Source organism: Puma concolor, chromosome E3 (genome assembly GCF_028749965.1).
Source record: "Puma concolor isolate L17-30 chromosome E3, mPumCon1.1.hap2, whole genome shotgun sequence".
Lineage (NCBI taxonomy): Eukaryota > Metazoa > Chordata > Mammalia > Carnivora > Felidae > Puma > Puma concolor.
Window position 1 is genome coordinate 1,138,648 of NC_141682.1, and position 16,108 is coordinate 1,154,755.

A 16,108-nucleotide genomic window follows, 5' to 3' on the forward strand; every position below is an offset into this window, starting at 1 on the left:
CCCCACGTCCCGTCCTGGTGGCACCCTCACGACACCCTCGCCGTACCCCAGGACCACACCCTGACCTTGGTCACTGCCAGTAACCCCACGCTGGCCACCTCAGCACCTGCGCTCCCCTGCGGCCTGCCCCGACGCCAGGGGCCACCGGTCCATTCGCTGCCCCTCTCCTCACAGCCCCCCGGCCTGTGCCCCTCACGTCCACGTCATGTAGAGCCCATCCCTCCACCAAAGCCTGTGCCCGAAGAGCTGAATGTTCTAGACCAGGGGAGGCCTGGATGGAAAACTGCGGTCAGTGGTCAATGTCAGCTCTTAGCACAAGAGCAGCGACACCTGTGGACCCCTGGCCCCGGGCAGGCGGCGGCCCAGCACACAGGTGGGCATCAGGGACCCCGTCCTCCACATATCGTCCCCGAGCTCTTTTCACGGACGGCCGCCTCCAACCAGGAGGTGGGCGGCCGCTCCCCCCCGCTCAAGTGACCTCCAAGGGCATAAAGGCCCAGCACCCCCTCTGCCCCCTTGGACGGCAGACCTTAAAGACCGGGATATTCAAAACACCTGCAGAGACAGGAACGATTTTTTTCAACGTTTATTTATTTTTGGGACAGAGAGAGAAAGAGCATGAACGGGGGAGGGGCAGAGAGAGAGGGAGACACAGAATCCGAAGCAGGCTCCAGGCTCTGAGCCATCAGCCCAGAGCCCGACGCGGGGCTCGAACTCACGGACCGCGAGATTGTGACCTGGCTGAAGTCGGACGCTCAACCGACTGAGCCACCCAGGCGCCCCTGGGAACGATTTTAAAGTGACCACAAATCGCCAGAGAAAAACTAAGACCCAGGAAGGTATTAAGTTTACCCTCAGGCTGATCCTTGGCGGACATCTTCCAACAATAAATAAACAGATGACAGAGAGATAATAGATAAATAAACAAAAACAATGACGAAACCCTGGGACGAGGGGAGAGCCTGATGTCCAAGCTCCCACCTTATCGGAAAACAATCACGGGGCAGAAACACAGACACGCAAGGCCCATTCGAAGGAAAAGATGAACAAAATGTGCCCCCGACAAAGATTCCGCAGCAGATAAGTTACACAGATGCAAAAACCGGTTTTAAATGTGCTCGAGGAGCTAACGGAAAAGTGTGGAGAAAGCCAAGAAAACGATGTACAAACAAACGGGGGATAGGAATAAAGACAGAAACGGTACAAAGGAACCAGAGACGGACACGGAGGCAGAGCCGAGCAGCGGGACCCACAGAGGCTGCGGGGCAAGGACCACACGGAAAGATCGAGACGCCGTGAGCAGAGCCTCAGGGGCCAAGCGACGGGCGTGGGGGCTCGTGGGCGGGGGCAGGGACACGAGCGGGGGGACATGACGGCGGGAAAGTCCCCCAGGTGCAGGGAGCCGGGAGCTTACGCATCCACGAGGCTCCTGAACGCCGCGACCCAACAGCGCGACGTCCAAACCCAGACTCGCGGGCCGTGGAGCGGGACAGTGGCCACGGGTCACTTCCGACACGTCCCCAAATAGATGAGGAGCAGGCTGTCTCCTTGGAAACGTCAGAGGCCGGAAGACCGTCAGCCGATATGTGCAAAGGGCTTAGAGGGAAAGGCCGTCAACCAGGAATCCTGTTTCTGGCAAAACTGTCCTTCAAAAGTGAGGGAGGGGGCGCCTGGGTGGCGCAGTCGGTTAAGCGTCCGACTTCAGCCAGGTCACGATCTCGCGGTCCGTGAGTTCGAGCCCCGCGTCGGGCTCTGGGCTGATGGCTCAGAGCCTGGAGCCTGTTTCCGATTCTGTGTCTCCCTCTCTCTCTGCCCCTCCCCCGTTCATGCTCTGTCTCTCTCTGTCCCAAAAATAAATAAAAAAACGTTGAGAAAAAAAAAACAAAAAAAAAAAAAAAAAACAAAAGTGAGGGAGAAATCCAGACCTTCCCAGCTAAACGGAGGCCAAGGGAGTTTGTGACCAGACCTGCCTGCAGGTGAAACGACAGGACGAGGCCGGACGGAGACGAAGATCTCCGGAGAAGGAAATAACGTGGCGATTATAGAAGCTAGTGCTGTTAGAAGAGTGGTTTCTTGACACTGGAAGGCATTCAAACAACGGTTTTCTACAGAATTTGAGACTAATTCATTTAACGAAAAAAACAATTATCAAAGTAAGAGTCACTGTTACTCTAACTTTGGTATTTACCCTAAATCTTATTTTCTACATAAGAAACTACTGCATTTAAAATTTTTCTCTCAGGGGGCGCCTGGGTGGCGCAGTCGGTTAAGCGTCCGACTTCAGCCAGGTCACGATCTCGCAGTCCGTGAGTTCGAGCCCCACTTCAGGCTCTGGGCTGATGGCTCGGAGCCTGGAGCCTGTTTCCGATTCTGTGTCTCCCTCTCTCTCTGCCCCTCCCCCGTTCATGCTCTGTCTCTCTCTGTCCCAAAAATAAAAAAAAAAAAAATTTTTTCTCTCAAAATAAATAACTTAAAAGAGACAGCATGGGGGTGGGGGGAGTGGCAGAGAGAGAGAAGAAGGGAGAGAATCCCAAGTAGGCTCCATGCTGTCAGCACAGAGCCCAGTGTGGGAGTGGAACTCCCGAACCACGAGATCATGATCTGGGCCAAAGGCAAGATCTGGGCCAAGTCGCTTAAGTGACTAAGCCACCCAGACGCCCCTACAGCACGTGACTCTTGATCTTGGGGTCACGAGTCTGTGTTCCACACTGGGTGTAGAGATGACCTTAAAAATTTTTAGCAGGCACCTGGGTGGCTCAGTCGGTTAAGTGTCAGACTTCATTGAGCTCCGGTCATGATCTCACGGTTCGTGGGTTCGAGCCCCGCGTCGGGCTCTGTGCTGACAGCTCGGACCCTGGAGCCTGCTTCAGATTCGGTGTCTCCCTCTCTCTCTGCTCCTCCCCTGCTTGTGCTCTGTCTGTCTGTCTCTCTCTCTCAAATATTAATAAACATTAAAAAGAAATTTAAAGAATACGTAAAAAATTTTTTTTAAATAAAATAAATACAAAAAGAAGAATGACTATTTATGCCTCAGGGCACACAGTGTACCAAGAGGTAAGACAGTGGCATCTACAACCACGGGGTGTGGTCCAGGCCGAGTGAGGGAGCAGTTTCCGCGCGTTCCTGAAGTTCAGCTACTATAAATTGGATCCAGGAGGTTACAGATCTCGGATGTTAGATGGAATCCCCATGGCGACCACAAAGAGCCACAGAACATACACAAAAGGGAACCGGGAGGGACTCTCAACGCTCGACTACAGAAGCTCAACACGAGAGAGGACAGGGATGCGGGAAGTGAGGGACAGCAAAGCCGTAGGCCACACGCAACAGGACGGGCTCCTTATCCACGTCCACGGGAAAGGTGAACGCGGGAAGCTCTGGGATCCACAGACGGGGAACGGCGGGCTGGATGACAGCCCGTGGTCCAGCCACGTGCCGTCCGCGGGAGGCTCGGCCGAGGTCGAGACACAACGGGGTGGCGGTCAAAGGCGGGAACGGAGATTCGTGCACACAGCCGCCAGGAGGCTGGTGCGTCTCGCGGACACCAGACAGACAGACTCGAAGTCAGAGCAAGGTCCCAAGGGGCAAAGGAGGACGCTGCACGTTAATCAGTCCTCGGTGCGGCCAGAAGACGGGACACACGCTCACGCCTCGTGCCGCACCGTCACGACCTACGAAGCAAAACCCGGCGGAGGTGAAGGGAGAAACGGCCTCGAATAGCACACGGGGGGCTCGATACCGCGCTCGCGGTAACGGACGGCAGAGTCCGACACGGGAAACGAGGACTTCACACAAACGACCAGATCCAACCACACGCGCCGGCCGACCGGGACGCGTTCTGGCCTGGTGCCCACGGGACGCGGCACGGGACCGACCCCACGTGAGGCCGCCTGTCGGCCTCCTACGAGGTGTCCTCTCTGGCCGTGACAGGGCGGATGCAGTTAGAAGTCAACACAAGGAAAAGTGGAACGTCCACGACTTCGTGGAAGCAACGCGCTTTTACGAAACGACCAGTGGACCAAAGGAGAAGCCGCAAGGGAGGTGAGCACACACTTGGAGATGGGGGAAGACGAAACACCACAAAACACGGGATGCAGCCAAGCGGTGCCAAAGGCGGGTCTGGCGCCGCAAACGCCGCCGTTAAAGCACAAGGAAGGGGTCCGGTCCGTGACCTAATGGACAACGGAAGGAAGCTGACAAAGAAGAACCAGATCCAAGGCCGGCACGAGGGAGGGGAGACTGGAGCGAGCGTGACGACGGAGGGAGTAGAAACGCAGGAGAGAAAGTCAACGAAACCGACAAGAGCCGGCTCTTCGACAAGAGCGGCAGTTGGCGAGCCTTGAGCCGGACGGACTGAGAAACCCACTCGGGCCACTGAAATCAGACTCAAAAGCGGGGACACTGCCACCAGAAATCAAAGGGTCCGGGAGACAGCGCTGTGAGCAAGGTCGCCGACGACGGGGGAACCAAGATGAAGTGGATAAATCCCTGGACGCGGAAAGGCCGCCAAGACGAACCCGTGAAGAAATGCACGGTGTGCACGGGCCGGTAAACGAGTCAGGAGCCCCCCTCGGGAACCACCCCCGCCCCCCGAACAGAGCAAAATCCTGGTCCCGACGGCCTCACTGGCGAGTCCCGCCGAACGCTTCAAGGACACCCCACGCCGGTCCTTCTCAGACTTCTCCAGAAACGCTGAGGAAGAGGGAGCGCGTCCCAACTCCTTCCAGGCGGCCGGCGTAGCCCCCATACCAAAGCCCAAGGCGCCGGGAGGAGATCGGGGACCGCCACCCCTCGTGAGCGCTGATGCAAACGCCCGAGCAGAGCGCCGGCAAACAGACCGCGACAGCGCACCCACGGACGACGCGCCCCGAGGCGCCTCGCGCCTGCACCGCGAGGAGGGCTCCCCACAACAGGCCGGCCGGGGGGCGCGGCCCCTGGGCAGAGGGGGGAAGACCCACGCGATCGTCCACCCCCGCGGACGCGGGATCGGCCCCTGGCCGGCCCCACGCGGTCATCACGGCACTCAACCAACCGGGAACGGGAGGAGCCACCTCCACACGGTCCCCGCCGTCTCTGGAGAGCCCACGGGGGATGTCATGCGCAGGGGCGAGACCCCGAGAGCTCCTCCTCGAGGAGCAGACACGCGAGGAGGCCCTCGCCGCCTCTGTTCCACACCGAACTGGAAATTCCAGCCAGAGCAAGCAGGGAGAGAGAGAAGGAAAAGGCACCCACGGCGCAAAGGAAGCGGCAACACCGTGTTTGAGCAGGACGTGGTCCTGCCACACAGAAAGCCCCAAGGGCTGCACGAAACAGCCGTCGGAGCAAGTGAATTCAGCAAAGGAGCGGGATACAAAGTCAGCACACGGAGATCCGTTGCATGTTTATTTTTATTATTTTTTTAATTAAAAATTTTTACTTTGAGAGAGAGCACAAGTGGGGCAGAGGCAGAGCAGACAGACAGGTGCTCGCATTTTTTTTAATTTTTTTTTTACATGTTTATTCATTTTTGAGAAAGAAAGAGAGAGAACCATCCGAGGAGGGGCAGAGATGGGGTGGGGGGGACACAGGATCCGAAGCGGGCTCCACTCTGACAGCAGTGAGCCTGAGGCAGGGCTCAAGTTCATGAAACATGAGATCACGACCTGAGCCAAAGTCTGAGGTCACCCAAGTGAGCCAGCCAGGCGCTCCAGCGGGCTGCATTTTTACACCCAATAAGCGATCTGAAAGTAACTTACAACAGCATCAAAAACAATATGATACCTAAGAAATAACCAAACAGATAAGAAACTTGCAGGATGATAACTATAAAACATTGTGTGAAGAAATGAGAGATGTAAATACATGGAAACACATTCCATGTCATGGACGAGAAGCCTTGAAATTGTCAAAATTCCAGGGGCACCTGGGTGCCTCAGTCGGTTACACGTCCGACTTCAGCTCCAGTCAAGATCTCACAGTCTGTGAGTTCGAGCCCCGCATCGGGCTCTGTGCTGACATCTCAGACTGGATGGAGCCGGTTTCAGATTCTGTGTCTCCCTCTCTCTCTGCCCCTCCCCTGTTTATGCTCTGTCTCTCTCTGTCTCAAAGATAAATAAAAACATTTAAAAAGAAAAAAGAAAAAAAAAAAGAAACTGTCAAAATTCCATATGACCCAAAGCAAATGTACAGACTCCACCCAATCCCGATCAAATTCCGAATGACATATTTTGCGGAAAGGAAAACCCATCCTAAAATTCATATGGAATTTCAAGGGACCCTGAAGAGCAAAAACAATCTTGAAAAAGGACAACCAATTTGGAGGTTTCACACCTCATGATTTCAGAATCTAATACAAAGCCACCATAATCAAAACAGACATAAAAACAGGGCACCTGAGTGGCTCAGCCGGTTAAATGTCCCACTTCAGCTCAGGTCATGATCTCACGGTTTGGGGGTTCAAGCCCCGCGTGGGGCTCTGTGCTGACGGCTCAGAGCCTGGAGCCTGCTTCCGATTCTGCGTCTCCCTCTCTGTCTGCCCCAACCCTGCTCACACTGTCTCTCTCTCAAAAATAAACTAACATTGACAATTTTTTAAAAAAAGGAACAAGAGAGATCTTTCATAAACCACCTAACTCCACACCTCAAGGAACCAGAAAAAGAAGAACCAAAGAAGCCCGAAGTTAGCACACGGAAAGAAATAACAAAGAGCAGAGTGGAAATGAATGAAACAGAGATGAGAAAGGCAATAGAAAGATCAATGGAACGTACAGCCGCTTTGGGGGAAATACAAGCACAAACCTTTAGCCAGACTCAACAAGAAACACAGAGGGGCAGCAAGAGGACTCAGATGAGATCAGAAACGAAGAGGAGACGTGCCACTGACACCACAGACACACTGGGGATCACAAGAGACTAGTAGGAACGACTGCACGCCAGCAGGAAACTAAAACATCCCTGGGAACATACACCCTACCAAGACGGAGTCGTGAAAACGTAGAAAATCCGAACAGACCGGTGACCAGCAAGGAGACTGAATCTGTAATCAAAGACCTTCCGGCGAAAGGTGGTCTGGCTGGTGGATTCTACCAGCACTTAAAGAAGTAACACCGATCCATACCAAAACGGAGAAGAGGGAAGAACACTTCCAAACTCACCTGATGAGGCCAGCACCACCCTGAGGCCAAAACCAGATGAGGACGGCCCAAGAAAAGAAAATCATAGGCCGATATCCCTGATGAACACAGATACAAAAGCCCTCGGTGATGTATCTGCAGACCGAACTCAACAACGCACTGAGAGGGTCACACGCCCCAAAAGAGTGAGATTGACTCCAGGGATGCGGGTTTGGATCAAGAAATCGATTCGAGGGGCACCTGGGTGGCTCAGTCGGTTAAGCGTCCAACTTCGGCTCAGGTCACGATCTCGCGGTCCGTGAGTTCGAGCCCCGCGTCGGGCTCTGGGCTGATGGCTCAGAGCCTGGAACCTGCTTCCGATTCTGTGTCTCCCTCTCTCTCTGCCCCTCCCCCGTTCATGCTCTGTCTCTGTCTCAAAAATAAATAAAAAACATTAAAAAAAAATTTAAAGAGAAAAAGAAATCGATTCGAGCAGTCAGTCTCCCCTTTGCTGTCCCGTCCACTGCTGGCGTGTTCAATAAACTTGTATCGCCTTAAAAAAAAAATCAATTTGACATCCGCAAATCAATTAATGTGACACACTGCATCCATGAAGTGCAAGATTAAAATCGTATGATGATTTCAATGGATGCAGCAAAAGCGTTTGACAAAATTTGCCGTCTGTTTTGATAACCACCCTCAACAAAGCGGGGACGGAGGGGACGTCCTTTAGACACGGCTAAAGGCTGCATGTGACAACTCACAGCTCCTATCACACCCAACAGGGGGAAGCTGAGAGCTTCTCCTGGAAAATAGGGAATCAGACGAGGAAGCCCAGCCTCTCCACTTTTGTCCCACAGAGTCCTGGGTGTCCCGGCCAGAGCAACCAGGCGAGACGGAGATGCAGACGACAGCTCAGCCGACACACACACACACACACACACACACACACACACACCTGCTGGAGCTGGTAAATGAATTCAGTGAAACTGCAGGACACAAAATCAATGTACAGAAATCAGCTTCTACACACTAATAACAGAGCATCGGAGAGAGAAATTAAGAAAACAATGCCCCTGACAAGTGCATCAAATAAAACCCCAAAGAACAAACTTCATCAAGGAGGCGAAAGGCCCGTACACTGAACACTGTAAAACCCGAGAGAAAGGGGTGCCTGGGGGCTCAGTCCGTGAAGCGTCTGACTCCTAGTTTCGTCTCAGGTCATGATCTCACGACTCGTGAGTTCAAACCCCGTGTCAGGCTCTGTGCTGCCGCATGGATCCTGCTTGGGATTTTCTGTTTCTCCCTCTCTGCCCCTCCTCCACTCACACTCTCTGTCGCACAAATAAATAAACATCAAAAAAAAAAAAAAAAACAATCTTAGGGGCGCCTGGGTGGCTCAGTCGGTCGAGCGTCCCACTTCGGCTCAGGTCACTATCTCGCGGTTCATGGGTTCGAGTCCCGCGTCGGGCTCTGTGCTGACAGCTGGGAGCCCGGAGCCTGCTTCCGATTCTGTGTCTCCCTCTCTCTCTGCCCCTCCACTACTCACGCTCTGTCTCTTTCTCAAAAATAAATAAACATGAAAAAAAATTTTTTTAATCTTAAAGAAATAAGATGAAGACAACACAAATAAATGGAAAGAGAGTTTGTGCCCGTGACAGGCAGAATTAATATTGTCAGAATGTCCACAGTACCCAAAACAATCTACTATTCAGTGCAATCCCTATCAAAATTCCAATGGCATTTTTCACAGAAATAGAGCATACAGTCCCAAAATTTGTATGGAATCACACAAGACCCCAAATAGCCAAGCAATTCTGAGAAAGCAGTGGGACACCATCCACCTGCAAAACTTCTGCCCGGCACAGGAAACCATCCACAAAATGAAAAGACAACCCGTGGAATGGAGAGAATATTTTCAAATCAGATCTCTGATGGGGGCTAATGTCCAAAATATATGAAGAACTCATACAACTCAACAGCAAAACAAAACAACAAAAACCCCAAACAATCCAATTAAAAACTGGACATTTCTCCAGCGAAGGCACCCAGATGGCCAACAGGCACAGGAAAAGGTACTCGCCATCACTCAGCATTGGGGCGCCTGGGGGGCTCGTCGGTTAAGCGTCCGACTTCGGCTCAGGTCACAGTCTCACGGTTCGTGGGTTCGAGCCCCGTGTCAGCCTCTGTGCTGACAGCTGGGAGCCTAGAGCGGCTTGGGATGCTGTGTCTCCCTCTCTCTCTGCCCCTCCCCCACTTGCACTCTGTCTCTCTCTCTCAAAAATAAATAAACATTAAAAAAAATTTTTTTTTTCAAACCACTCATCATCAGGGAAATGCAAATCAGGACCACAGTGGGATGCCACCTTGCACCTGTCAGAATGGCCACCGTCCAAAAGACAAGAAGGAACAAGTGTCAGTGAGGACGTGCAGAAAAGGGAACCCTCGCACCGCTGGTGGGAATGCAGACTGGTGCAGACACTGTGGGAGACGCTATAGAGGTTCCTCAAAACTTAAAAATAGACGTACTGTAACATCCAGCAACTCCGCTTCTGGGTATTTACCCAAAGGAAACAAAAGCACTAACTCAGAACGCTATCTGCACCCCTGCGTTCACTGCAACATAATTCACAAGGGACAAGATACGGAGGCAGGTAAGTTTCCCCTGGTGGACGAGAAGACACAGAAAATGCGTTCACATACGCATTATTATTCTGCCATAAAAAAAAAAAGAAAACCCTGCCATTTGCGACAACATGGATGGACCTGGAGGGCGTGGCTTGGGAAATAAGCCACACGGAAAACGACAAATACTACACGTGAAATCTAAGAAAAATCCCCCACAGTCATAGATACAGAGGCCAGATTGGTGGCTCCCGGTGGGGCAGGTGAAACGGGTGAAGGGGGTCCAGAGACACAAGCTTCCAGATGTAAGACAGTAAGACCCGGGGGTGTAAGGGACAGCGTGGGGACTGAGGTTAATGACACCGGATTGCATAGGTGCAAGTTGCTAAGAGAGTAGATCTTGAAAGCTCTCCACACCAGCAAAAGTTGTAACTGTGTGGCGATGGACGTTAACTACTGTGGGGGTCCTATGGCAACACGCACGATATCGGATCATTATGTTGTACACCTGACCCTAATCGAATGCTGTGTGTGAGTCACATCTCAGCTTTAAAGGATTTTTTTTTAATGTTTTTTAACGTTTATTCATTTTTCAGAGACGGAACGTGAGCGGGGGTGGGGGCGGTGGGTGGGAAGAGAGAGAGGGAGACACAGAATCTGAAACAGGCTCCAGGCTCCGAGCTGCCAGCACAGAGCCCGATGGGGGGCTTGAACCCACGACCCTGGGATCATGACCTGAGCTGAAATCAAGAGTCAGACGTTTAACAGACTGAACCACCCAGGCGCCCCTATTTTAAAACCATAAAAAGAAAGGGGTGCCTGGGGGGCTCAGTCGGTTAAACGTCTGACTTCAGCTCAGGTCACGATCTCACGGTTCGTGGGTTCGAGCCCCGCGTCCGGCTCTGTGCTGACAGTTCGGAGCCTGGAGCTGCTTCGGATTCTGTGTCTCCCTCTCTCTCTGCCCCTCCCCTGCTTGCACTCTGTTTTCTTTAGTCTCTCAAAGATGAATAAATGTTTTTAAAAAAATTTTTTTTTTAAAGAAAGAAGGGGGAGAAGAGCCTGTCCCAGCCACTGTCCTGGGCCTCATGGAGAGCAGCAGACGAGAAAGCCCACACCCTCCCCCTGCACCCCTGGGCCTGGCCGGGCACAGGGGCCTGGGGTGTACTGGGGGAGCTGGGCGAGCTGGGACCGTGCGCCAGCTCACAGGCATGGGGAGTAAGTGAACAGGGGACATGCCTGCAGGGGGGCACCTGGTGCAGACCAGGGCTTAGCAAACACAGCCCAAAGCTGGCAGCAAACGAGGGGGGTACCAGGGACAAGGTCGCCCTCACCCCATCCCCCGCCCCACATGCAGCTGGAACGCGGGCACAGCTCACACACCCATGTGGAGGGAGAAGCCAGCCCGGGCCCCTTCTGGTCAACCCAGAAGCCCTGGGTCGGCTCGGGGGCCATCTCAGCCACGTGCATCTCCCCTGGCAGGACAGGCACCGTGGCTATGCCTCCCACGTGGGGAGCGGGCACAGTCCGGGGAACAGGTGAGGGTGGTGGCTGTGTCCTGAGCAACCACTCCTTGCCATAAGCACCCCCCCCACACCCCCCCACACACACACCGGACCGCTGGCCTGTGGCCTCAGCACAGAACCAGGTATGGAAAACAGCCTGCAGGTTCCCCTCGCCAGTCACACAGGGTCCTCACGTGACCCAGCGATCCCCTCCTCCGTCTTCACCCCCAAGACTTGAAAGCAGGACTCAGAGACCCACCCACCCACGTTCATGGCAGCCAAGAGGTGGAAGTCACCTAGGTGTCCACGGGTGGATGACGGGACAAAGCGTGGCCCATCCACACAAGAGCAGAACGTGGTCCCTTAAGGTGGATAACGGAGGACCTGAGGCTGAGTGGAATAAGCCGGCACAAGACGAACACTGCGTGACCCCGCTCCCACACGGTCCCGGGGTCATCAGACTCACGACACGGGGGGACACGCACCGGGACCCGCTCACACACGGTCCCGGGGTGGTCAGACTCCCAGACAAGGGTAGACGGTGGGGTCGGCGCTGGAGGAGCGGGCGGGGATCCGTGTTTCAGAGTGACGGGATGAACAGAGCCCAGGAGACGGACAGTGGGGACGGCTGCATGATAACGAGAAGGACCTCCTGTCGCTGAACTGCGCACGTACAATGGTTAAAATGGCAGCTCTTATGGTATCCATGCTTTACCACAATAACACCATTTTGGTTAACCCAAAACTCAGGTGGGGCTGCCCGGACCACTCCTCAGCAGCCCTCTGCCAACCATGCGCCCACCCAGGGGACCCTCTCCCAAACTAGGCCACATTCCGGAAATTCCTCCCCGCCAAGCTGCTTGTGTCCTGGCTTACGGCGATTCCGATTTTGGAAGAGTCGCCTCTCCCTCGAGGCCTTGCAGGGCTGCGGGAGGGGCTCGTGCTGAGGTCACCTGAGAGGCCGTGCGGGCACACGCCGGGTCCCGGCTGAGCCGCAAGGACCCCCCAGGTCAGTCACGCCCAGACCCTCCGGGTCCCGGCTCTGGAAACCGTGCGTGGGGCAGCCCAGAACATCCGCTGTCTGGCCGGGCACAGAGACCCCTGCTCGCTGAGCCGCCCGCTCAAGCCAGAAGGCCCCGATTGGTTTGACCTGGTGCCCCAGGTGTCCCCGCCCATCAGAGTACCGCAGAATGATGGCCCACGCCCAAAGCCAGGTGAACAGCTGAGAACCCCAAGTCCCTCCAGGGCACCGGCCCCGAGGTCAGGACTTGTCCCGACTAGGCAGGCAGCCTGGAGGGTGTGCGGGCCGCCCCACCCCTCCAGATGGGGCCCCCACCCGGGCCTTGCCGAGAAACGGATGCAAACACACTTACTCCCCCAGGCCTGTCACAAGAAACGCTTCTCTGGAGGCTGTCAGCCGGGTCCCGTGTTCAAAGGCAGGGGGGGCCCACTGCTGGGGCAGGTAACAGGGAGGGAGGGAGGGTCTGGGAGCAGGTCCTGTGGGGGCTGCAGGGACTGCCCCCTCCCAGGAGCCCTCACACGACCAGCCGGCCAGGTCTGCCCAAATCTACCGCAAGGCCCCCCACCCCCACCGGGCCGGGTGTTGGAGGCGACCCAGGCCCGCCCTGATGTCCTGCTGTCCAGGGCCCAGGCCTCGGGGACCCTTGCCCTGGCGATGCCCTGCTCCTGGCTGTGGTCAGGACAACCACGAGCCGGTCCGTGTCACCACAGAATGGCCCCCAGTCGCCCATGTGGGCCGCGGCAGCACCCCACGGTGGCTCAGAACCTGGACAGACTAGGCAGCTTCATCCAAGCAGCAGGGACTGCAGGCGAGCATTCTGTGGGGATCACGAGGGAGGAGGCAGGGTAGCAGGCCTCACCCCTCCACACACCCCTGGAGCAGGGGGGAGGCCGGGGGGGGGGAGCAGGGCTACAGCATCAGGAGACCTGCTCTGCCTTTGAAGCACCATGTCCCCCGAGGCGGCTCAAGTTTCCAAGGCCTCAGTTTCCCCAGCTGTGAAACGGGCTCCACAAGGCTGCCCGACAGATCAGGCAAGATGCCGGTGTCGCGGACCGATTTGTGGGTCGATTCTGGAAGACGAGAGGCTTGGCCCAGTGCCAAGGAGAGCTGGGCTTGCAAGAACCCACCACTCCAGAGCCCTGCGTGCCTGCCTCGGGGCGGCGGATGCCGGCGGAGCGGGTGGGTGGGGCAAGGCAGTGCCCACTGGAGGGGAGGCCCCCCCCCGCAGGGCCCAACAGGCCAAGGAAGCCCCCTCTCCCACCTACAGGCTGGGGGCCCCGGAGGTAGCCAGCGGGGGGGGGGGGGGGGGGGCGGCGGCTCTGGGTCCAAAGAAACTGCTCCCAAGCAGTGTGACCAGGAACGACGGGGCCCGACCCCCCCAAGCCCGGCCCCCAGCCCACGTCTGAGAACATCCTGGCTGCCCTTTCTCAGCTGCCCTCTCCCCGGCGAGGCCAGCTTTCCCGAACAAGTGAACGGGTCTGGAAGAGGGAGGGAGAGCGTGGGGTGAACCAGCCCAGCTGGCGGGGGCAGGGCACAGTAGCGATGCCAGTGCTGCCCCCACCGCACCACCAGGGTGGGCCCTGCGGCTCCCGAGCTCAGGGGGCCGGGAGAACGGCCACCTCAGGCTGCTCGGCTTCCAGAAAAGCCTGTCGCTGCCTCCCCTCTGGGGCACTCAGGCTCCAACACTGCCGCTGACCAGCAGATTCCCAGGACCTGGGGCTGCCAGAGACACCTCCCGGCCTAGCGGGTGGGCGACAGAGGGGAGTCAGGGTCCCTTTGGGAGTGCCCAGGACGCACGTCTCAGACTGGTGTCTCAGGAGGAATGCAGGCCTTTAGCCTCTCCATGGGGTGCTAGCTTTGTTCTGAGGAGCTCAGGCTAGAAGCCCCCAGCAGAGCGTCCAGTGTCCCCCTGGGGTGTCTGGGGGACAGCGCCTGAGGGGGTCACCCTCCACGAGGCAGGGAGCAGGTGAGCCTCTAGGGGCCGTTCCTGCCCCACCCCCACCTTCAGCGAGGCCCAGGGGCTGCTGCCTTGGGCTCAGAAGCAGGTGCTGATGGCCCGAGGGCACAGCCTGTCTGTTCCCCGTCAATCCCAGGACAATTAGCCCCAGGAAGGGAGGGGAAGCTACTCAGGACTCTGGCACCTTGGAAATCACCCCAGAGCAGGGGCCACCCTGGAGCAAAGTCCAGGAGATGCCGCGGCGGGGAGGATCCGCGCAGGTGGATGGACTGCGAGCTCATTACAGGCCGCACCTGCCCCCTCCCCCGAGCGCCACCTGGGCTGGCCGCCTGCCCAGCGCAGCCGCACCAGCGGGGGGGAGAGGGGGGAGCCCTCTCCCACCCCACCGGCTTCACGGGGACCCAGCCGGTCCTTGCTCCCCCTGCCCCCTGATCCCCCGGCGAAAGGGTGGCTCGAGGTGGGGGCCATGACGTCACCTCTAGGTGGCGGGGAGCCAGGTGGACCCCCCCCCAACACACACACACACCCACGCACAGAAGCCCGCGGGGCCGCCTGGCCCTTTCCCTCCCTGAAGCCGCTCGCCCGCGCGATTTCCTCTTTCTCTGCGGAGCCGAGGTTTCGCAACGCGGCGGCGGAGGGAGGTCCGGGGCGGCGGAGGTCCGCGGGTGACAGCGAGACACGCAGCCCGGGGTGGGGGGCGGGGGTGGGGGTGGAGGGAGACGACACAGCCTCAGGCCCGGGGCCGCTGGGAGGCGACGGCCGGCTCCGTGCAGGTGCACTCCGGGCCCGCGCCCCCCAGCCACGCAGGCGCCTCAAGCAGCCCTCCTGCCCACCCAACCCCCCCCCCCACGCCCGGGGCCGGCATCCAGGCCGGCCCCCACCCCGGGCCGCACCCATCCCGGCCCCGCACCCTCCCCGGCCCCGGCCCCGGCCCCGCACCCGCCCGGGCTCGGGCCCCGCACCCACACCCGGCCCCGCACCCGCCCGGGCCCCGCAGCCACCCCGGGGCGCACCCGCCCGGCCCGCACCTACCCGGGGCGCCGCAGTCGGCGCAGCGCGCGTTCCCCGGCCGCTGCAGCAGCTCCAGGACCGCCCTTCGCCGCTCCTTGGCCATGGCCGCGATGCCGCCCGCCCGCGATGCCGGGGCCGGGCCCGGAGCGTGCGCCCGCCGCGCTAGCGCCCCACGCAGGCCGCCCGCCGCCCGCGGCCCTGCGCCATCCTGGGCGGCCTCAGCCCGCGCGCCGGTTCCGCATTCCTGCCGCCCGGCCCGGCTCCGCCGCCGCTCGTGTCGCCGCCGCGGCCGCCGAGCGTGTGCCGGCGCGGGGCCCGGGGCGCACGGCGCGCTCTGCTCTGGCCGGCGCGGCCCGCGGGCGGCCCCCAGCGGCGCGGGCGGGCGGGCGGCCTCCTTCCGCGCCCGCCCCGGGCCCCCAGCCCGCACGCGTGGGGACCAGCCCGGAGGTCTGCCCGCCGCCCACGCCCATCCGAGCACCGAGTCCCACCAGGGAGGAGGTGGCCAGCGGGCACCGGCGTCAGCGGGCGCCCAGGCCGCAGAAGGGACAGGACACCTGTCACCTTGCCGGTCACCGTGCCCGGGATAAAGCCCCTCTGGCAGGAGGCCAGGGACCCAGGAGTGCAGGTGAGGGGAGATAGAGGGGACAGGTCACAAAGGTGTCCCCTTGTCTCCTCGTCTGCTTGCCTCGGCAGTTTTTCAAATTCTTTCCATTTTCTTGTTATGAATGCAATGGTACCTGCTGTTACTGCAAATTGAAACTATCAGACCGAAAAATTGTAGCTTCTCTCCACCCCCACCCCAGGAAATTCTGAACCAAACACTGTTAACAATCCCTTAGCGTCCTTCCAGAATGGTCCCTGGCCTGTGAGAACACCAGGGGAGTCCCTAGTCCTTCTGATC

The 16,108-nt window shown here is 58.0% G+C and overlaps 1 protein-coding gene across 3 annotated transcripts in view; it reads right to left on the reverse strand.

The window, feature by feature from the left end:
• ADAP1 (ArfGAP with dual PH domains 1) overlaps positions 1-15,489 on the reverse strand; it is a 52,354-nt gene extending 36,865 nt beyond the window's left edge. For 2 of the 3 annotated variants that reach the window (XM_086692403.1, XM_086692400.1), the window contains exon 1: positions 15,229-15,488. In XM_086692403.1, coding sequence (XP_086548529.1) covers positions 15,229-15,310 — 82 coding nt within the window. In that variant the 5' untranslated portion in view covers positions 15,311-15,488. Of the gene's footprint in view, positions 1-15,228 lie in introns of all 3 variants that reach the window. The other variant, XM_086692401.1, reaches the window with a different exon arrangement.
• Positions 15,490-16,108: the final 619 nt, after the last annotated feature.